This window comes from Lactuca serriola, chromosome 4, assembly GCF_051521515.1.
Source record: "Lactuca serriola cultivar US96UC23 chromosome 4, Lser_US96UC23_V15, whole genome shotgun sequence".
Classification (NCBI taxonomy): Eukaryota; Viridiplantae; Streptophyta; class Magnoliopsida; order Asterales; family Asteraceae; genus Lactuca; species Lactuca serriola.
In genome coordinates, this window is record NC_136411.1 from 285,340,351 (window position 1) to 285,364,252 (window position 23,902).

Consider the following 23,902-nt stretch of genomic DNA (forward strand, 5'->3'; position numbering starts at 1 on the left):
GCGCATCCGAATATGACCCCGTGGTCAATCTCCACCAATCCTTCGCCCTGAGCCTCAACAGGTTCAGAGCACACCTCACCCTATGATCAGCAGGGCATGAACACGTGAAGAAACACCCCTCCACGTCTGACAACCACCTCATAGCAACAATCGGGTCCTGAACTCCATCGAATGTGGGAGGCTTCGTCTTATGGAAGTCCCGATACTGAAAACCCCGACTAGCTCCTCCCCCTGCCGCTGCTACAGTTGTTGTAGCCGCCGCGGCAGCCGTCTCAGTGAGAGCCGCATAACGCTCATCAAAATACTCAACCATGGCGGTCTTAATCGACCTAAACAGCTCTGGCAACTCAGCCTGGAACAACTCAGCAATCTCATCACACAGGATCTCACGAATCCTCGCATCCAACTCGCTCGTGCTCATCTGACCGATAACCTCGGGCGGCACCGATTCGTCTGGAACTCTCTCTCCAGCTCCCAATCCTGACCCGGATCCACTCTCATCATGCCTCGGAATCTCCATACTGAAAAGAAACACCACGCAAAATCTCAGACTCTTCCCACACCCTGGGATCCAACTCTCTCTCAACCCACCCTAGAGATCATGGTTTCCCTGATACGCGTATGGGTCCTGTGCTTTCAGTAGTACGGGCCCATACTACCTTCCACACCTACCCACATTTGTATGAAGTACTACCACAATTCCCAAGAGAACATGCATAACAACGATCAACCCTCACCATTAGAGGAACACTGAGAATCTCGCATAAGGGTCCCTAGGCTATAGGCATCACAAATCAGGCAACATATCATGAAATCCTGAAGATCCCTAGCCTAACACTAGCATGCTGTTCTATCAAAGCTCAAAAACAAATAACATGCATGGTATTTTGGGGTTACTTACTGGCTCCAGCTGATCATACCTCCGCGTCCTCCTTTACTTTGAAAACCATTTTTAAATACTCTTTTGAAAACTCTCCTCGATTTGAGACTGGAGTCACACGAGTGTTTCTCCAATTCACTCAAACCAAGGCTCTGATACCAACTTGTAACAACCGAAAAATACAACCAATTTTAAATTTTTCAAAAACATCTCGATTCCATTAATTCTTTACAAAAAGGGTTTTCAATACAAAACATTTAACGTGTTCCCAGAATCACACACTACAAAATCATGAGGAGCGGTACGATCATGCCTTCGCCTTGCCACGATCTCCTGAAGAACCTGAAAAACATGAAACCACAACTGTAAGCCCGAAAGCTTAGTGAGATATCCCCAAAATACCAACCACAAATACCATACACGCATAACATGCCATAACATATCCGATCACAGAACAGCCATGCACATCGGATCTACTGTGTGATTGGTCCGCCCGCTACCAGGCCTTCAATCCACCTGGTTCACTCTCTGAGTCTACAGTATGACTGGTCCGCCCGCATCGGGCCTTCAGTCTATCTGGTCCACTCTCCGAGCCTTCGGGACGTCTGGTCCGCCCTTTTGGGGCCTACAGCCTATCCGAACCGCTCGCTGGGCCTTCGGGACAACCGGTCCGCCCTGGGTATCTTGGCCTACAGCATGCAGCAGGACCCGCCTCAACCCAACTCCAGTCCAAACAACCATGTGCACATATACATACAATCATATAACAATTCACAGTCAACAAGCAGATCAAACAAATCACATAGCATATCATCATCCTAATCAAGATACCGACCTAACAGGTCACTAGCATAGCATCTCCCTATCTCTCAGGGTACCGATCTCAAACAGGTCTCTAACATATACCATCCTATTTCTCAGGATGCAACATATCATAGCAACAACATAACAACAACTACCCGGATCTCAATCTGATAAGGGCCGGCCTTGGTGCCTTAGACCCTGTTGATATAGTGAGGATAACTCACCTCGAAACTGCCGACTGAACAGATAACCCGAACTGCTCTGATCACTGATCCGATCTCTACCACTGGACAACCGCCAATGCACTGAACTCAAAACAACAATCAACAATTACCAAATGCCCCTGGAAACCACTGGTCAACCCTTGGTCAAGGACAAGGTCAAAGTCAACTCTTGACTGACCCTACTCGCCGAGTCAACCCTATGTCTCTCCGAGTTCCCATAATCAGAACTTCACTCAATCCACGACCTAACTCGCCGAGTCACCCCGAGACTCGTCGAGTTCAACAACTCTGAGTCCACTCGTATACAACTCACCGAGTCATCCCTTGACTCGCCGATTCTCGACTCGACCAAAAAATATTGGGACTCTTCGACAAGACTCGCCGAGCCCAAGAACAGACTCGCTGAGTCTAAGGCTATCTTTAACTTACTCGCCGAGTTGTTCATACAACTCGCCGAGTTCCAGGCCATCTTCATCCAACTCGCCGAGTTGTTCTTCCAACTCGTCGATTTCCAGCTCATATTCAAGCAACTCGTCGAGTACACCCATGTGACTCGCCGAGTACCACCGGTCTGAATCCAATCATAAGCATTCCAGGCCATGCAATTGCTCCAAAACATAGATCTAGCCTCCTACAACTCATCCATCACGTAAAGTGGCAAACTTTACGTGAATCCGAAGAGATCTATGCATATTACACATTAGGGCTAAGGTTTGGGACAAGATAGCTTCATCCAACACTCAACACATGAACTTTTATGCATTCTAACTCTTCTCCATCCCAGATCTGAGGTAGCAACCTCAGATCTAGCCTCTAAACTCCAATACATCCAAAGGGTATGATCTCAACACCCCCAAGATGAAGAATCTACACAATAGCAGCTCAAACAATGGAAAGATACCTCAAAAGGAAGCTCCAGGAGAAGATTTTCCCAAATCCTTGCAAAGCCCTTTGATCCAAGCCTCTTCTTCTTTGGGATCTCTTCAACAACCACCTCTTCAAGCTCCAATTTGCTCAACAATGGTGCTTCTCCATGATTTTAGGGTTTTTGAAACTTAAGGGGGAACAAAGAGGCTAGGAGGAAAACATAATGATCTTTATATAGGGCTCAACCCCGAGAATTAGGGTTTTCTCCACTCAGCGCCTACTCGCCGAGTCCATCATGCTGACTCGCCGAGTCGGCTACTTAACACGCGACCAAGTCGCGACTCTACTCGCCGAGTCCATCCATGGACTCGCCAAGTCACTCTTTCCCAAATTACACTTTTAGCCCTTCAACCCTACTCTTGCTATTTCGGGATGTTAGATATAGGTACCGAAGGGTTTCATCTAAAAGTTGTATGGCATGGAATTGGAGTTTATAACCGAAGGACCACTCCTTATGGAGTTTACGGCCTAAGGTCAATTCCCCCATGAGTTTACGGCCATAAACTCATGGTACTAAGTGCCATTGGATGATTTAAGGTCTTATAAGTCATGAGGAAGCATTCAATGATTAAATCCAAGCCTTAGGAAGCATTAAGGGCACAATATCACCCCTTTATAGAGTTTACGGCCTAAGGACCATTTCCTTATGAGTTTACGGCCATAAACTCTAAGTGGATATGGTTTCTTTAATGTTTAAGGTCCTTAACACTTCAAGGATGTGATCTAGGCTAGTTTCCAAGGCCAAAGAAGGGACTAGGGTGCATTTTGCGCCACTTATAAAGGTTTACGGCCCAAGAACATGTCTTGGTTGTAAACACCGTTGATCTTGTTTTCCTAGTGATTTCTAAGTGTAACCAAGTCCAACTCAAGAGTATAACAAGCTAGAATAAGTGTACTTACAATCTAGAAGCTTGATTGGGTGTTTAAGGTCGAAGAACACTAGTGTGTGTTCTTGGTGTTCTTGAAAAACCCTTGATTATCTATCAAATGAAGAGATTTCATGGATGAAATCATTCACAAACACTAGATAATGAAGTAAATCAACTAATCAAGGAAGGAAAACTTACTAAGTTTGAAGATCTAGTGATGATACTTGAGAGGATTTTGATGTTTTAGTTCTTGAAAGTGAGAAAAAGTGATAAATAGGACTAAGTGTCATATTTATACCCCTTGGGGTTTACGGCCGTAAACGTCATGTTTAGTCCATAAAATCCAAACTCTTGGAGTTTTGAGACCCTATTGTTTCACAATAAACCCTAGGGCATCCTCTCTCCTGTTATCTGTTGACGTACTAGGATTTAGAACACTCAAACTGACTCCAAAATTGCTAAAATTTAGAAATTAAGGGTATGACTTTGATTGAATGCATGGATTTTTATCAGATAGAAATTTCGTGTTGTCACATCATCCCTCCGTTAGAGGGAATTTCGGGACGAAATTCCCTCTAACGGGGGGATGATGTGACAACTCGAAATTTCTATCTTATAATAATCCCTACATTCAATCAAAGTCAAACCCTCAATTTCTAAATTTTAGTAGTTTTGGATCATGAAAAGAATAGGTACTTCTGTTCCATCTGCATCTCCTGTCCTGATTGATGGGAAGTTCTAAGTTTGGCCTCTAAGTTTATTTGTATGGTAGTACAATCACTCGTTGTTTGGAGACAGTCTCCGTCCTGAAATTCATATTAGAACTCATACATGGTTCATCAATCACCGTCTCGGGTATACGAGTCGTATATAATTAAGATTGAAAAGGTAGTCGAATAAATGATTCTTCTCTAAACTCACATCCAAACAAGGAAAAGGAGTCAAAGTGGAATCATCAATTCTAAACCTGTAGAACCTTGATTATATACCACCCTTGTGTATATATTCTTCAGTGATAGATCAACCGTAAGGGTGTTTGGTTTGAACTTGACGTACTGTATAAGTGGTAGTCCAGGAAGGTTTGTTGAGGTTTCTTCGGAAAGTATACGAAACAGGAGGTACTCTGTGCATGAGTACCTCGGAGTTCTAGAATGACGGCTTCGCTAGAAAGACGTTTACGGAGAAAGAGATTTACGCACGAAACTGGTATTGTGAGGATCAAATTGACCCAAGTTGTATGATAATAACGGAATCACTTGGAAATAGAGGCATTAGTTTATGAGTCTGACATAAACGCTACTGAACGAAATAGATTTTTAAGTTGGCCCCCAAGTAGTTTTTCCTATGGCAGTGATCCTTAGTATCTTCCCGTCTGCGTCGGAGTTCTTTGTTATTGGACAATCCCTTTTGAGGTGTCCTATTTCGCCGCATTGGTGACATATTTGGCTTGCACCAGCATCGGTGGTGGAAGTGATGTGTCGGGTCGGAGTTATGTGGACGCGGGCGCTTTTGTTTTTCATCCTTTTTCGACAATTCCTTTTATAGTGTCCAGTCTCACCACAATTATAGCAACCCTGGCTGGCTCCGATGGTGGAGGTGGTTCCACAGAAACGAGCAATGTTCCCCATTTTGTTGCAATTGATACATTGCAAAACCCGGCAGGCTCCATTATGATGATAGATACACTTGTTACACTTCGGGAGTATTCCCTCATATCGCTTGTGTTCCTTTTGGGCTCGACGCTTTCGTTTCTTAAACTCTGAGTTGTGGCTTTAGGTGTTTGCGACTGTTATTATTTGTTGATTTCTCGAATCGGTACAACATTCGGAATTGTCAATTTCTTTGTCAGTCTTATTCGCGTTGCCAGAGATGAGGTTTGCAAGGACAGCTATCACGACAGCTGTTACTGCAGCTTGGAATGTAGCGGCGTCGATATGAAGGATAGGAGTTTCATTGTTCGGCTGACTATTTCTGGATGATGACATGATTATGTTATACGAAAGAAAAGGAGTTCGTGAGTGATTATGTTTGAACCTAGATGTATTTCGATCATTCATGTTAAGAGTAGAAGTATGTTCTTGAGGGTTTGACCAACATCCCTATGATGCAGTCCTAGTACAAAGTAGAAGTAAGTTCATGGAATGGTCATAAGACATGTGCCGTCCACACTAGGGTGCCATTGGTTGGTGGATAACATGATCCAACCTTTGAAATAAAATTGGAAATGATTCTGGAGTTAAATTACTATAGTCCAATAACTTGACTAGAGTGAGTTTCAGAGACTCCAACGATAGTATAAATGGTATAGGGTTCTAATGATAGCCGAATGAAAGTATTTAGACAACGGTTTTTGGGAACCAATCCAACTGTCAATGACATTGATATTCAAGATGTAATTATAAAGACTTTATGTAACGCCCGTAGATCTAGGCTAGTCAATTTAGAGATAATAAGGGTCGAAAATGACTTTTTGACAAATGGTTATTTAGAATAAATAATCTTAACCAAGTCGTAGAATATGTCTAAAGGGTTCCGTACATATAAAGAACGCCGAAATCCGAGTTACAACGAAGAAGTTATGGCTCGTCGAAGTTTTTCGGCAAAACCGGCACGACACCGGGAGACGTAAATAGTGAAGTTATGATAGAGGACTTTTAGCCTTAGTGATCTAAACCAAAGTTGTAGCATACGTTAAACTGATAAGATACAAAAAAAAAAAAAGAACACCCAAATCTAACTTCGTGTGTGGAAGTTATGATTTTTCTAAGATTTGGCATAGTAGTGCACGACTCGAAACTCGAATTTTAGTTCGAGCGGTTTTTGGCTTACGCAACCTAAATGAGATTTGAAGATCTCATTAATAGGAACTCAACGGTAAAAATACAGACGAAAACGGAGTCTGTATGAAGGAGTTACGAATTCTTCGCGGTCATTTAACAGTCTATACGCCTCCTACTGTTAAATTTAAGATTGGTCGAGAATTAGCCGACGGAGTCTAAATGAAAGTAGTAGATCTTGTTTTTACCTATGCGTGGCTATAAAGAACATCAAAAACGGAGCTCGTATGTGGAAGTTATGAATTTTTGAAAATCGGTTGATTTCCACCCTTTGTGCGATGCCACGTGTCAGCACCAGGGTGCGCCTGGCTGTAGCCAGCCAGGCTCACGACGTGAATATTAAAAATTCACGACGTGAACCTTCCTCCAGCCCCTATAAATAAGTGGTGAGGCCTCTATTCATTCCTCACACCTCCCATAACTTCCCTCTCTCTCTCTAGAACTTCTCTCTAGCCCCCGAAAGCCCCCGAAAAGGCTGGGGAACCTCCCTAGCACAAGGCGGAAGCCACAGACCTCCCGACGACTCCAAGAAGAAGAGCCTTTCAGCTCAGGAATGCTGCTCCAGCGGAGCCCGGTTTCCAAGGAAACCCGTTGTAAGTGAGCTGTACCTAACCTATCTTTAGTAGAGCTTATGTTTTAATATAGTAACATTATTAGGACCTTAAAATAATTATTTGGGCTATTATTATGAGTTATATAGAGTGTTGTTTAACGCTTATATAATAATAATAATAATAATAATAATAATAATAATAATAATAATAATAATAATAATAATAATAATAATAATAATAATAATAGCTACACTATTAATTAGTCACGGTTAACGTTAGACTAAACCCTAGTGATAATGATACTAAGTTTTATCGAGGGATAATTGTTTTGAGATAATGAAGCGCTGTTCGAAGGCAGAATCACCACCTTTTCAGGTGAGTGCACAGTCCCTTTCATCTTACACATAGATATGAAGTATTTTAATATAAATTACGTGCTTTGTGTGAATATTGTCTGAATACTTGTTGTCTATGTTGGGTGAAAGATTTTTATACATGTTTTAAATGATTTAAACTATATATGTATTTTATATCTACAAAATGTGTTGGGTAAAACATGGGTAGATGAAATAGTTGTTGTGTGATAACACAATGAAAGCCATCAATGTTGACAGTGATCCAGTCATCTAGTGGAGTATAGATGACGACCATGGACGATACTAGACAGTCTAGTGGAACGCTAGCAGGCTCGTAACCTGTACGTGTTTTTGAACTAGGTGCTCATTAGGTATTTTTGAACTGAGTGTATTCACTAGGTATTTTTGAACTGAGTGTGTTCACTAGGTACTTTGAACTGAGTGTGTTCACTAGGTATTTTTGAACTGAATGTGTTCACTAGGTATTTTGAACTAAGTGTGTTCACTAGTTACTTTTGAACTAAGTGTTTACCAGATGTTTTGGACTATGTGTTCACCAGTTATAATCTATAAGCCTTGGTAACGATAGACTTCGTGCCGATTCCTTAGGATGATCCTTAGGAATAAATAAACGAGGAATAGCTTATTGTTAGGGTAGATCCTTAAGACTAAAGAAGATAATGGGGATGGGTAATTGGGTTGATTGTTTGATTGTTTAAACATAATAATTATATTATTGTGGGTTGAAAACTCTATGTACTCACCAGCTTTCCCAACCTGACCCACTCAATTTATTTATATCACAGGTGTTGATATGAAGTCACATTACACTGAGAGATTAAAGAGATGTAGATCACTAGTGCAAATAAATGTAAGTTCCGTTTATGCTTATGTTTCTATATTGACGATGATATCCCAAACGTTTTAAAATGAATAAAATACGTTTCTTCGAAAATGTTTTGATAACGTATTTATCGTGTTTTTCTGGGAACAAATTCCGCAACATTTTTATGAAAAGAAGTACTCTGATTTTTACAAAGCATAAACAAAACCGTTTTTTTTTGGCCGTGAAAAATTGGGGATGTCACACTTTAAGCCTACCACAGAAGGTGAGTAGTGTATTCACCAACTCAATAGGTTGTATTGGGCTCTTAATTATTAATGTGACACTTATGGTTTTCTGCCACCACACATGACTCGCGAGTGGTATCCTCTGTTCTCTATCCTATTCCTGACGAAAGCAATCTGATGTCCACTTATGTGACATCCCCATTTTCACGGCCAGAAAAGTCCGATTTTGTTTATGCTTTATAAAAATCATAGTACCTCTATTAATAAAAATGTTGCGGAATTTGTTCACAGTAAAACATGATAAATACGTTATCAAAGCATTTCCGAAGAAAAGTATTTTTATTCATTTTAAAACATTTGGGATGTCATCATTAATACAGAAACATAAGCATAAACAGAACTTACATTCATTATCACTAGTGATCTACATCTCTTTTAAGTCTCTCAGTGTAATGTGACTTCATATCAACACCTGTGATATAAATAAACTGAGTGGGTCAGGTTGGGAAACCTGGTGAGTACATAGGGTTTTCAATCCCACAATGTTATACATATATATATATATATATATATTCACACAATATACGATTTCCCCATATCTATATAACCAACTCTTACCCCACCCCGTCAGTCCTCACAACGAGACTATCCATACTCACGGACCTAAAATTTTACCTCTTACTCCGGATCTAATCCATGCTATCAAGTCCTTGATTGTACCTATTCCTTACTCTCGGATGAGGGATAATTGGTCTGTGTCTAAATCCATACAGCCGGATTAATCACAAATGACTATGTCCTGTCCATACTCCCGGACTAGGGACAACTGACTATGTCTTCATCCATACTCCCGGATTAAGGACAACTGACTATGTCTTAATCCATACTCCCGGATTAACGATAGTTGACTGAGTCCAATCCATACTCTCGAACTAGGGACAAATGACTATGTCTAATCCGTGCTTCTGGATCGATGACATGTTTAAGGGTTCTATTCCCCGTATATATCTCAGTCGTACTCACAAGGAGATACTACCCAATGACCTTCATAACAAATTTTAGGTTTACTCATTAACCTAAATCATTATAAATAACCGGGTATGTTCTTTAACATGTAATTCAGACAACATCAAATAATTCGCACATAAACATATATTTAATACGTTCAATCAATACTTGTATTAAAATAATGTTCATGAAAGGGACTATGCACTCACTTGATTAGGTGGTGACTTCGCACACGGACAGCACTTCGTTACTCTTAAAATAATTTTCCTCGACAAAACCTAGTATCAATATCACTAGGGTTTAGTCTAGCGTTAACCGCGACCAATTAATAGTCTAGCTAGTATTACTATTTTATAACCATTAAACAATACTTATATAGCCCATAATAATAGCCCAAGTATTTATTATAAGTTCCTAATAACGTTACTATAATTAAATAAAAGATATATTAAAAATAGCGTAGGCGTAGCTCACTTACAGCAGGTTTTTCTTAAAACCGGCCGCCGCTGGAGCAGCATTCCCGAGCCGAAAGGCTCTTATTCTCGAAGCCGCCAGGCACTCTGGGGCTTCCGCCTCATGCTAGGGAGGTTCCCTAGGCTTTTTGGGGGGTTTCGGGGCTAGAGAGAAGTTCTAGAGAGAGAGGGAAGTGAGGGGAGGTGTGAGGAATGAATGGAGGCCTCACCACTTATTTATAGGGGCTGGAGGAAGGTTCATGTCGTGAATTTCTAATATTCACGTCGTGAGCCAGGCTGGCTACAGCCAGGCGCAGCCTGGTGCTGACACGTGGCATCGCACATTAGGTGGAAATCAGCCAATTTTCAAAAATTCATAAATTTCACATACGAGCTCCGTTTGCGACGTTCTTTATATCCACGCGTAGGTAAAAACAAGATCTACAACTTTCATTTAGACTCTGTCGGCTAATTCCCGACTGATTTTAAATTTAACAGTAGGAGGAGTTTAGATTGCTAAATGACCGCGAAGAATTCTTAACTCCTTCATATGGAATCCGTTTTCGTCTATCTTTTTACCGTTGAGTTCCTATTAATGAGATCTTCAACTCTCGTTTAGGTCACGTAAGCCAAAAACCGCTCAAATTAAAATTCGAGTTTCGGGTCGTGCATTGCTATGCAAAATCTTAGAAAATTCATAACTTCCTCATACGAAGTCAGATTTGGGCGTTCTTTTTATGGATGTTCTCGGTTTAACATATTCTACAACTTTTATTCAGCTTGCTAACTCTAAAAATCACTCTATCATAAATTCACTATTTACGTCTCCCAGTGTTGTGCCGGTTTTGCCGTAAAACTTTGACGAGCCATAACTTCTTCGTTATAACTCGGATTTTGACATTCTTTATATGTACGGAAACCTTGAGACATATTCTACAACTATGTTAAGATTATTTATTCTAAATAATCTTTTGTCGAAAAGTCATTTTCGACCCCTATTATCTTTAAATTGACTAGCTTGGATCTACGGGCGTTACAATTATCTCCCCCTTAGGATGATTACATTCCGGAATCATCAACGAAACAGGGTTATATAATGACTTCATACATTATCTTTTCGTCCTAGGTAATAATTGTAACTCATATGCTCCTTTAAATTAAGTTTTTTAACTACAGGCGGTGCTTGATCTTGCACCTGCTCCCTATTTCACATAAGACTCCAATATTTGACCTTTAAGTCACAATCTCGATCCTTACTAGAGACTCCTTCTTATTCTTAAGAAACTATTTTATTTCCACGATAGACCAATGGGTCATGTTCTAATGACCTCTCATCGTATGTTGCAACGCTTAGACTCAGGTCTCTTAGAGTTAAATTCCAGGACAGATTATACCTTCCTTCATGTTCTAATGTGATATAATCACATCTTAAAGTAGGAGTTCTATCAACAAACTTCTTTAACAACTATTTCGATACTTCTACTGATCCCTTTGATTATCTTTATTTCAATCTTCCATCTTACGTCAGATGCTACATCGAAATTGGCTCTCTGAACCACGTAACATACTCATCGTAGTCAGACTCAATTTGATATGACCACTAGGGTCGGAATAACAATCATCTTCTTAGTCTGTACGAAAACAATGGTAACGAGATCTTCAACTCTCATTTAGGTCACATGAGCCAAAACCGCTCAAATTAAAATTCAAGTTTCGGGTCGTGCACTTCAATGCAAAATCTTAGAAAATTCATAACTTCCTCATACGAAGTCAGATTTGGGCGTTCTTTTTATGGATGTTCTCGGTTTAACATATTCTACAACTTTCTTTGAGATCGTTAATTCTAAAAATCACTCTATCGTAAATTCACTATTTACGTCTCCCGGTGTTGTGCCGGTTTTGCCGTAAAACTTCGACGAGCCATAACTTCTTCGTTATAACTCGGATTTAGACGTTCTTTAAATGTACGGAAACCTTGATACATATTCTACAACTAAGTTAAGATTATTTATTCTAAATAATCTTTTGTCGAAAAGTCATTTTCGACCCCTATTATCTTTAAATTGACTAGCCCGGATCTACGGGCGTTACAATTATCTCCCCCTTAGGATGATTACGTCCCGGAATCATCAACGAAACAGGGTTATATAATGACTTCATACATTATCCTTTCATCCTAGGTAATAACTGTAACTCATATGTTCTTTTGAATTAACTTCTTTAACTATAGGCGGTGCTCAATCTTGCACCTGCTCCCTATTTCACATTAGACTCCAATATATGACCTTTAAGTCACAATCTCGATCCTTAATAGAGACTCCTTATTCTTCTTAAGAAACTATTTTATTTCCACAATAGACCGATGGGTCATGTTCTAATGACCTCTCATTGTATGTTGCAACGCTTAGACTCAGGTCTCTTGGTGTCAAATTCCATGACAGATTATACCTTCCTTCATGTTCTAATGTGATATAATCACATCTTACAGTAGAATTTCTATCAACAAACTTCTTTAACAGCTATTGCGATACTTCTACTGATCCCTTTGATTATCTTTATTCCAATCTTCCATCTTACGTCAGATGCTACATCGAAATTGGCTCTCTGAACCACGTAACATACTCATCGTAGTCGGACTCAATTTGATATGACCACTAGGGTCGAAATAACAATCATCTTCTTAGTCTGTACCGAAACAATGGTAACGACATACTTGAATAAAACGAATTCAATTACTAGCTTATTGGTAACCTTGTGACTTTCCCTGATCCAAGTGTGAGTCCTGTGCTTCCGGTAGTATAAGCCTCTACTACCATTCACACCTACTCATACTCGTCCCAAGTATTGTCTCGCAGTTTTCCAAGTCACCATACAAGAAATCACATAACAACTTAACACATCAAATATCAAAACGAAGGTTTTATATTATTCCTTAAAATGATTACATAGGTGTTCAAGTTCACCCTAGACTATGCCTCTAACAGGCTACATCACCTGGTACTATCTACACGACTACTTCATAACTCGATCTTTGGATGTCAAGCCTTCACTCCTGAATCCTTGCATTGTCATCTACTTTGTCAAGGATCATCTTAAATGCTCTTGCTTTGGGCTTTGGCAGCACATTTGGCTTGGTAGCCCCTTCTCTCTTTGGGCAGTCTTGCCTGAAGTGTCCCTCTTCGCCACACTTAAAGCAAACTTATTTGTTGGTTGTGCATTTGCTGGCGTAATGAACAGTCTTCCCGCATTTAAAGCAGGTCATCTCTTTAGAGCATTTCCCGATGTGCTTCTTTCTGCACTTGTCACACCATTGCGCTCCTTCTTCGAACTTCTTTGAACCAGACTTTGAGAATTTTCCCTTCTCGTCAAACCTTGAAGATCCTTCAAACTTTCTCTTCTCGCCAACCTCCATCTTGCTGGCGGGTCTTCCCTTGATCATATCTTCAACAGACTTGGCAGCCCAGATCGCTGCCTCCAGAGTAGGTGCTTGACGTACTGGCACCGCATACTCCCAAGGAAGTCCCTTTGCATACTTGTCAACTTTTGTCAGCTCGTCTCGGACAAGGCGCAAAGCAAAGTCTATTTTGTCCGTGAAGTTGTTGGTGTATTCATCGATGGACATGCTTCCTTTCTTCAAAGTTAGGAACTAGTTCTCTAGCTTAAGCAGGTTTTGGGCTGAGCAGTACTTACGTTTGAATTGCACCAAAAACTCTGCCCAAGTCAATTGCAGGGGCTCATTGGGGCTTAGAGTCTTCCCCAGGGTGTTCCACCAGCGAACAGCGCCTCCTCTGAATTGACATACTGCAAACGTGGTTTGTAGCTTGCCTTTGCAAGCACATGTCATGAAGGCTAATTCGATCTCTAAGATCCAATCCATGACTCCGATCGGATCTTCCTTCCCAGTGAAAGTTGATGGCTTGCAAGTTAGAAATTTTTGTACTTGCATCCATTCCTCTCGACTTCGTCATCTTAATTGTTCCTCCTAATCACCGGTGGATCGGCTTGACAAACGGTCCCGCTATCGTTCCCTTCCTCAGACTACCCGTTATTCAGCTCGGGCTGTTCAATAGGCATCGTAAGTTCCTCTTGAGTTTGTTGAAGTAAACGCCTTGTTTCCTCCATTTGACGATCCAACATCATCTGGATCAACGCTTGAAATCCGTCCATCGTGATTGGCTCAGGAGCGGCTACTAGAATAGGTAGTTGCTCAATCACTGGGGGCTGATCTCGGTTCCCATTTGCATTCACGTTTCCGCTATGGGTCCTTGCCATCCTGATCTATGCACCGAATAAGGTGAATCCATATCTTTATTTAGGATTGAAGTTTAAATCATCCTTATCACTACGAAACGTTTATATGCTAGTTCTAATATCATAGTTAAACGCTTAGAATCCTAAACACATAAGGTTTCCAGATCCGGTCGGCAATAGACCATAGATCCAAAAAAATAACAGCATATCAGGCACAAACATTTAGCACAGAAAAGCATTTTGGGCATAATTCCTAAAATAAGCTAGTGCTTACACCTCACAATCATCGCTGAGCATTCTAAGTTTTAGTCTAGAAATAAATCCATATTCCTAGTTCGCTTAAACTAATGCTCTGATACCAACTGTGACATCCCCATTTTAACGGCCAGAAAAGACCGATTTTGTTTATGCTTTATAAAAATCAGAGTACCTCTTTTAATAAAAATCTTGCGGAATTTGTTCCTAGTAAAACATGATAAATACGTTATCAAAGCATTTCTAAAGAAAAGTATTTGTATTCATTTTAAAAAATTTAGGATGTCATCGTCAATACAGAAACATAAGTATAAACAGAACTTACATTCGTTATAACTAGTGATCTACATCTCTTTTAAATCTCTCGGTGTAATGTGACTTCATATCAACACCTGTGATATAAATAAACTGAGTGGGTTAGCTTGGGAAACCTGGTGAGTACATAGGGATTTCAATCCCACAATGTTATACATATATATATATATATATATATATATATATATATATATATATAAATTCACACAATATACGATTTCCCCATATATATAATCAACTCTTACCCCACCCCGTCAGTCCTCACAACGAGACTATCCATACTCACGGACCTTAAATTTTACCTCTTACTCTGGATCTAATCCATGCTCTCGAGTCCTTGATTGTACCTATTCCTTACTCTCGGATGAGGGATAATTGGCCTGTGTCTAAATCCATACTCCCGGATTAATGACAGATGACGATGTCCTGTCCATACTCCCGGACTAAGGACAACTGACTATGTCTTCATCCATACTCCCGGATTAAGGACAACTGACTATGTCTTAATCTATACTCCTGGATTAACGACAGTTGACTGAGTCCAATCCATACTCTCGGACTAAGGACAAATGACTATGTCTAATCTGTGCTTCTGGATCAATAACATGTTTAAGGGTTCTATTCCCCATATATATCTCACTCGTACTCATAAGGAGATACTACCCAATGACCCTCATAACAAATTTTAGGTTTACTCATTAACCTAAATCATTATAAATAACCAGGTATGTTCTTTAACATGTATTTCAGACAACATCAAATAATTCGCACATAAACATATATTTAATACGTTCAATCAATACTTGTATTAAAATAATGTTCATGAAAGAGACTATGCACTCACTTGATAAGGTGTTGACTCGGCACTCGGACAACACTTCGTTACTCTTAAAATAATTTTCCTCGACAAAACCTAGTATCAATATCACTAGGGTTTAATATAATGTTAACCGCGACTAATTAATAGTCTAGCTAGTATTACTATTATATAAGCATTAAACAATACTTATATAGCCCATAATAATAGCCCAAGTATTTATTATAAGTTCCTAATAACATTACTATAATTAAATAAAATCTATATTAAAAATAGCATAGGTGTAGCTCACTTACAGTGGGTTTTTCTCAAAACCGGGTGCCGCTGGAGCAGCATTCCCGAGCCGAAAGGCTCTTCTTCTCGAAGTCGTCGGGCACTCTGCGGCTTCCGCCTCGAGCTAGAGAGAAGTTCTAGAGAGAGTGAGAGGGTAGTGAGGGGAGGTGTGAGGAATGAATGGAGGCCTCACCACTTATTTATAGGGGCTGGAGGAAGGTTCATGTCGTGAATTTCTAATATTCACGTCGTGGAAATCAGTCGATTTTCAAAAATTCATAACTTTTTCATACGAACTCCGTTTGCGACGTTCTTTATATCCACGCATAGGTAAAAGTAAGATCTACAACTTTCATTTAGACTCCGTCGGCTAATTCGCGACTGATTTTAAATTTAACAGTAGGAGGAGTTTAGACTGCTAAATGACTGCGAAGAATTCGTAACTCCTTCATACGGAATCCGTTTTCGTATATCATTTTACCATTGAGTTCTTATTAATGAGATCTTCAACTCTCATTTAGGTCACATAAGCCAAAAACCGCTCAAATTAAAATTTGAGTTTCGGATCGTGCACTGCTATGCAAAATGTTAGAAAATTCATAACTTACTCATACGAAGTCAGATTTGGGCATTCTTTTTATGGATGTTATCGGTATAACATATTCTACAACTTTCTTTCAGATTGGTAATTCTAAAAATCACTCTATCATAAATTCCCTATGTACGTCTCCCGGTGTTGTGCCGGTTTTGCCGTAAAACTTCGACGAGCCATAACTTCTTCGTTATAACTCGGATTTCGACATTCTTTATATGTACGGAATCCTTGAGACATAATCTAAAACTAATTTAAGATTATTTATTCTGAATAATCTTTTGTCGAAAAGTCGTTTTCGACGCCTATTATCTTTAAATTGACTAGCCTAGATCTACGGGCGTTACAACTTATATCCCTTTGATATCTTCTGGCATCCCAGTAGCTTCGTACTATTTTTCTGATCCCTTCTCGAAGTTCTCTCTGTTGACTATTTTAGTGAGGCGGTGTCTCTAGTCAGGTTGTCAGTGCGAGAATAGGAATGTCTAGAGAATCTATGAAAATACTCAATCTATTTCTAGTACTAATTTTAACTTGAGACCCTTATTGAATCTTTCTATAATCACATAGGGTATACAAATTATATATATATATATATATATATATATATATATATATATATATATATATATCGGATCTAATAGTCATTCGAATATGTGATACTACTCCAAATCCACATCCAGACAAGGAAAAGGAAGTGAAGAGAAACCACACATTCTAAGTCTATGAGATCTTTATTATATATAACTCTAGGATGTATACACTTTGCCATTATAGACCAATCAGTAAGGGTCTTTTAATTCTCATATAATTATTTACAATTATTGAAGATACTCCTATAGTATCTCTGTTTTGGGTTTGGTTCTTAGGTTTCTTGTTACTGTACATTCTTAGTATTTTTAATTGGTAGTATCTCAAAATACTCAGATAGTATTTTACTTTATGTTTTGTTCTAAAGACTCCTTTGGACCTAGTATTTGGTAAGTCTTAGGTTTGTCGCAACACCACTATCATCCCCAAAAATACGTTCACCATATCTCAAATAAATATAGTTGATCAGCCTATATTCATTCCAAATATGATTACATAACTGCCCAGTTTTGACTGTTGTGCCCAACAATTAAATACTTTTGTTATGTTCTAGAATGATACTGTTGTATAGTAACTATGTAGGTACGTAGATATGTATACTTTTAGTTAAGCATTTTAGTACTTAAAGGTATAAACTCTTGGTCAGAGTATTTTAATCCCATTGTATTTACAGTCTGTATATCTTTTATGGGTTGATATACATAATTCATTATAAACAATGCTCTGATACCAATCTGTCACACCCCAAAACCAAGAATGGCGAAAACATTCTGGGGCGGAGGACGTCATGTAAAGTATCACAACAATGCAAAGTTGTAAAAAAGTAACAACATCTTCCGTTGCATTAATAGTATAATTTTAAATACAAGTGTGTTCTTTCATAGAATAAAACAATATAATGAATATTCAAAATAAAAGACGAGTCTTGACTGCTCCGTTTTCACAAAACCTGGTCATTTACATGTCTATTGGTGACCTGAGAATACAAGTTATTTTGAAAGCGAGTATCATCATAGAGTTGGTGAATTCATAAGTATTTATTGTCATTATTGGTAAATAAAACTTGTAATAAAAGACTTGAATTGTTTTGAGGAAAACTTTGTATAAGTATGAAAAGCCTAGAAAATCCCATATTTCCTACTAGTATAAAAAGTAGTCTTCTACCAAGACCCGAATGAAAGTAAGTAAATAGTCTTCTAACAAGACCCGATGAAAGTAAGTAAGTAGTCTTCTCACAGGACCCGCTATAAGTAAGTAAGTAGTCTTCTCACCAGACCCACTGTACGTAAGTAAGTAGTCTTCTCACGAGACCCGCTGAAAGTAAGTAACAATGTGATTGATAGTCCCCATACTAAATGTTATCAATAAAAGAGTCTCTAGGAAACTAAAGGTGACATCCACAATGAATTTCTAGGTCAAAATCCACATTTATGTTACGAAATCATATATATACCTAAAACTATACCTATAATAGCTTACTAGAAATATATATATATATATATATATATATATATATATATATATATATATTTATGAATATATGAACGTATACCTTTGCTACCCAAAGGTACTAAACTGACTGATTAGAACCTTTATATCTACATATGTATACATAATATATAAGTAAGATTTAGATGACCTTCGGACAACTAACTGATACCTTAAGTACACATCCAAACAAGGAAAAGGAAATAAGGCGAGTTAGCAGTTCTAAGTCCTTAAAACATTATTTATATAAGTATACATATCTAGACATGCTTTTAACAATTGTACTAGGAATAGTAAATAGTATCTCCTATCTATGCCTATTATAGTTACTAGTAATGTATGTGAATAACCGAAAGTATGCCTTTGATACCCAAAGGTACTGAATTGATTGATAGAACTTTTATGTCTATATATGTATGCATAATATATAACTAATATTTAGACGATATTCAGACAAATAACCGATACCCTAAGGCCACATCCAAACAAGGAAAATGAATTAAAGCGAGCTAGCAGTCCTAAGTCCTTTAAACATTACTTATACAACTATACATATATAGGTATGCAACTGACAATATAAAAGTATAAAAGAAGTTTTGGTAAAACCTTTGAAAAGCTTAATAAATAAGAGTTGATTTCTTAATGTCAGTTTATAAAACGATTTGAAAGCAGTTTGTTTGATAAAAACATTTTAAAGCATAAGAAATCCTTTGTTTGAAACATAATTGTGAAAGAGTTTGAAAGGAAAGATATAGTATGAAATACAGTTTGATAAAGAGTTTAGTATGAAAAGATGTTTTGAGAAATCATTTTGAAGTAGTATACTTGGTAAAACAGCTAAAAGTGTAGTAAATTCATAGTTAGATAGTTATTAATCACATGTGATTGATATAGTAACTATCATGATTGAACTTGTATTCCCCCCCCCCATAAAAGCATTCATAAACATTTAAAAACATTTAAAACGTTAATTAAGGGGTATGAACTCACCTGTTGTGAGTGGATTGTACGGAGGTGTTGGACAAGGTGGTAGGTGTCAAGTGGAGACTTGAACACACACAATGGTCCTAGTTAACATATAATGAAACATATATGTATCCAATTAGTCATTTTAACAACTAATTAACCAAGTTAAGACACCCTAGGACGTGGAAACACTTTGATTCAAGTGCTATGGGTACCGCAGGGTTGCATCTAAAGGTTGTATGGCATGACATTAGAGTTTATGGCCTAAGGACCACTCCTAATGGAGTTTACGGCCTAAGGTCAATTCCCCCATGCGTTTACGGCCTTAAACTCATGGTACTAAGTGACATGGGGTGATTTAAGGTCTTATAAGTCATTAGTGAGCATTCAATGATCAAGTCCAAGCCTTAGGAAGCATTAGGGGCACAATATCACCCCTTTATAGAGTTTACGGCCTAAGGACCATTTCCTTATGAGTTTACGGCTTTAAACTCTATGTGGACACGGTTTATTTGATGTTTAAGGTCCTTAACACTTCAAGGATGTGATCTAGGCTAGTTTCCAAGGCCAAAGAAGGGACTAGGGTGCATTTTGCCCCACTTATAAGGGTTTACGACCCAAGAACATGTCTTGGGCGTAAACACCTTTGATCTTTTTTTCTTTGTGATTTCTAAGTGTAATCAAGTCCAAATTAAGAGTATAACAATCTAGGATAAGTTTACTTACAGTCTAGAAGCTTGATTGGGTGTTTAGGGTCCAAGAATACTAGTGTGTGTTCTTGGTGTTTTTGAAGAACACTTGATTATCTATCAAATGAAGAGATTTCATGGATGAAATCATTCACAAACAGTAAATAATGAAGTAAATCAACTAATCAAGGAAGGAAAACTTACTAAGTTTGAAGATCTAGTGATGATACTTGAGAGGATTTTGATGTTCTAGTTCTTGAAAGTAAGAAAAGGTGATAAATATGACTAAGTGTCATATTTATACCCCTTGGAGTTTACGGCCGTAAACACCATGTTTAGGCTTTAAACTCCAAACTCTTGGAGTTTTGAGACCTTATTATTGCACAATTAACCCTAGGGCATCCTCTCTCCTGTTATCTCTTGAAGTACTAGGCTTTAGAACACTCAAACTGACTCCAAAACTGCTAAAATTTAGAAATTGAGGGTTTGAATTTGATTGAATGCTGGGATTGTTATAAGATAGAAATTTCGAGTTGTCACAAAACTTCCTTGGATCATCTTACAAATAGGAATAAATGGTTTGATATGCGTAAACGATTGAACTTGAACGAAACAATTGATATAGTTCAATACGAGCAATTCAAGAAAGAAAGAGATTACTGGATACAAGTCCTTTTGAGAATCATTGCAGTAGTGAAGTTTCTTGCTAAACATAATTTAGCATTCCGTGGATCAAATGAAAAGTTGTATGATAAAGGTAATTATAAATTGTATATTTTTTTATCCAATTCCACCAAATACCTTTTTGTTAATTATTATGACTGATTCCACTTTTTATTTGTTTGTTGTACTTAACAGGTAATGGAATTTTTTTTCGTGTCATTGAAATGTTGGAAGAGTTTGATCCGGTAATCAAAGAGCATGTGTGGCGGATCACAAGTGAAGAACTTCATGTGCATTATCTTGGGCACACGATCCAAAATGAACTAATACATTTGATAGCTCAATGAAAAAAGAACTTATCAAGAAGATAAAGGAAGGAAAGTACTACTCAATCATACTTGATTGTACTCTCGATTCAAGTCACCAAGAACAGATGACGATAATAGTGAGATATTTAAAGTTATCATATAAATTTGTTACTGTGGAGGAGTCCTTTTTAGGTTTTTTGAATGTTGATGATACCACCGGAAAAGGACTATTTGATATTACACTTGAGGAGTTAAAGTCTCTTGGTCTTGAAATTGATGATATGCGTGGTCAAGGCTATGATAATGGAGCAAACATGAAAGGAAAGCACCAAGGAGTGCAAAAGAGATTTTTTGGATCTAAATCCTAGAGCATTTTACACTCCTTGTGGTTGCCATTCTCTTCATCTTACATTATGTGATATGGCTAACAAGTGCGTTAAAGGAAAGAACTATTTTGGACTCATCCAACGTATTTATACTATCTTTGCAAATTCTACTAAGAGGTGGGAAATTTTGAAAGATAATGTTAAAGCTTCGAGTCTTAAGTCATTGTGTCAAACTCGTTAGGAATGTCGGGTTGAGAGTGTAAAGGCCATTAAAATGCAACTTGTTGATGTATGAGAAACTTTACTTGAAGTTGGAGAAAGGGATAATGATGCTGTAGTTGCAAGTGAAGCAACTTCATTGGTAGAAAAAGAACTTGGTGACTTTGAATTTTTGGTATCACTAGTCATTTGGTATCAAGTATTAAACCATGTGAATATTATGAGTAAAAAGTTACAGTTAAAGGATATGCATGTTGATAATGCTATTAAAGAAATAAATAAATTGATTGAGTACTTCAAAGATTATAGAGAAACTTGTTTTTCAAAAGCGATTATTGAAGCTAAGGAGATTGATATTGAATTGGGTATTGATACAATATTGCCACAAAAACGTTTTATTCAAAGGAAAAGGATGTTTGATGAGAGTTCAAGTAGCGAAGAAGTTTCATTTACAGCCGAAGAGAATTTCAGAGTCAATTATTTCTTATACATTATTGATCAAGCTAGTTCTTCTCGTGAGACAAGATTTGAACAATTCAAAGAGTATGACAAATTATTTGGTGTTGTATTTCCACATAATTTGAAGGGAATGGAAGATAAAGATCTTATGTCATCTTGTAAAACACTCAAGTTTGAAGAAAGATCGGATATTGATGTTGAGGAAGTTTATACAGAGTTGAAATTATTTGAGACATTGGACACCAATGAATTTAGCAACCCTATAGATGTTTTGAAGTTTTTGAAAGAACTTGATTATTTCTCAAATGCAAGCATTGCATATAGAATATTGTTGACTATTCCAGTAATAGTGGCATCTGCAGAAATTTTTTTTTCGAAATTGAAGTTGTTGAAATCTTACTTACACTCAACAATGAACCAACAAAGACTTAGCGATTTGTCCATGATATCTACCGAGAACGAAATCTTAGAGACTATAGAGTATGATGAGTTAATCAACCAATTTGCTATCGAGAATGCTAGGAGAGCTTCACGGATCGTCGGTTAGTTGTTACAATATGTAATTACTCATTAAAATACTATGTTTTTGCTTTGTTTATTGCTATAAAGTTTATAGTAGGTTTTAAAAAATAGTTTATTTATTCTTAGTCGTTTCACGTTAGGGCTTAAGGCCTTTTTTCCGGTTCGTCATGGGCATTTGAATCCTCAGGACCGGCCCTGATGGAATCTAGTAACTTTGGTGACTATAATGCTAAGGTTCGGGATGTATCTGTACTTTTAGGTAGTCTTGGTGACTGTAATATCTCGAATGTTAATTATCAGATTTAGTGGTAGTCTTGGTGACCACAATACCACTGTATTGAAAATGGTTGATTATGGTAGTCTTAGTGACTATAATACCATTGACTAGTGTGATGTAGTATTGGTGACTGTAATACCATCACTAAAGGAAAATACAAGTCAATGACGAACTTGGTGTCTGTAATACTATACTTGTAAGATCGATATTGGAGAGTATTGGTAGATTACGTAATTATATGATAATATAGAAAGGTTATATAGACGTAGTAGTAGCTTGCGTAACTGTAAGTCTACTATGGATAGTTAATGGTTTGATTAAAAATTTAATTAGCTATAATCTTGATAATTGTTGAATTTATGTAATAACATCGACTACAAGTGTAACTTGAATTGTTTGAAAGGCATTGTAAGTATGTATTGATTTATAATTGATATATTTAGTCGTCTAATTAGTCTATATTATGTTTGTAAGGTTACTCGGTAAGCTCCATTTAGCTTACCTTTTTGTTGTTGTGTGCCTTTCAAGTTCATGTAAATTGGGTAGAAAAATATGAAGTATGTACTACCCGGCTCAAATCGTCGTGTCAGTAATAAATATGATCCTTATGGTAATTACTTGTACTTATTTGTTAATATGAATGTACACCTTATTTGTTAATATGAATGTACACCGATTTTACCATGATTTTTGATTTGAAAACGATTTTTTTTGGTGTACATTGTATTAAAAAAGTTGGATGTTACACAAATCCAACTATATTCGGTGAGTATTAATAACAAATAAGGATGTTTACCTTGATTCAAGGGAAAGTGAACTAATTCTTGTAATCTTTTCTAGATTCTCGCCACTTTGGTTCAATTAAGTGATAAGAACACTCCAAAATCGTTTCTTCTATGCTAAAGAGCT

The 23,902-nt window shown here is 37.7% G+C and overlaps 2 protein-coding genes across 2 annotated transcripts; both read left to right on the top strand.

The window, feature by feature from the left end:
- Nucleotides 1-20,804: 20,804 nt before the first annotated feature.
- On the top strand, nt 20,805-21,229 carry LOC145099399 (uncharacterized). The gene is made up of 2 exons (XM_079036981.1): nt 20,805-20,976; nt 21,078-21,229. The coding sequence occupies exons 1-2, from the start codon at nt 20,805-20,807 to the stop codon at nt 21,227-21,229; spliced, it is 324 nt and encodes a 107-aa protein (XP_078893107.1).
- On the top strand, nt 21,226-22,741 carry LOC145099400 (uncharacterized). The gene is made up of 2 exons (XM_079036982.1): nt 21,226-21,478; nt 21,828-22,741. The coding sequence occupies exons 1-2, from the start codon at nt 21,226-21,228 to the stop codon at nt 22,739-22,741; spliced, it is 1,167 nt and encodes a 388-aa protein (XP_078893108.1).
- The last annotated feature ends 1,161 nt before the right edge of the window (nt 22,742-23,902 follow it).

What these genes read in the sequence shown, in the direction of transcription:
- LOC145099400 (XM_079036982.1), top strand. Translation starts at nt 21,226, where the DNA reads ATGAAAAAAGAACTTATCAAGAAGATAAAGGAAGGAAAGTACTACTCA. An exon ending in TGAAATTGATGATATGCGTG is followed by an intron (nt 21,479 to 21,827) that starts GTCAAGGCTATG and finishes CTTTACTTGAAG; the next exon opens with TTGGAGAAAGGGATAATGAT.
- LOC145099399 (XM_079036981.1), top strand. Translation starts at nt 20,805, where the DNA reads ATGCGTAAACGATTGAACTTGAACGAAACAATTGATATAGTTCAATAC. An exon ending in TGAAAAGTTGTATGATAAAG is followed by an intron (nt 20,977 to 21,077) that starts GTAATTATAAAT and finishes TGTACTTAACAG; the next exon opens with GTAATGGAATTTTTTTTCGT.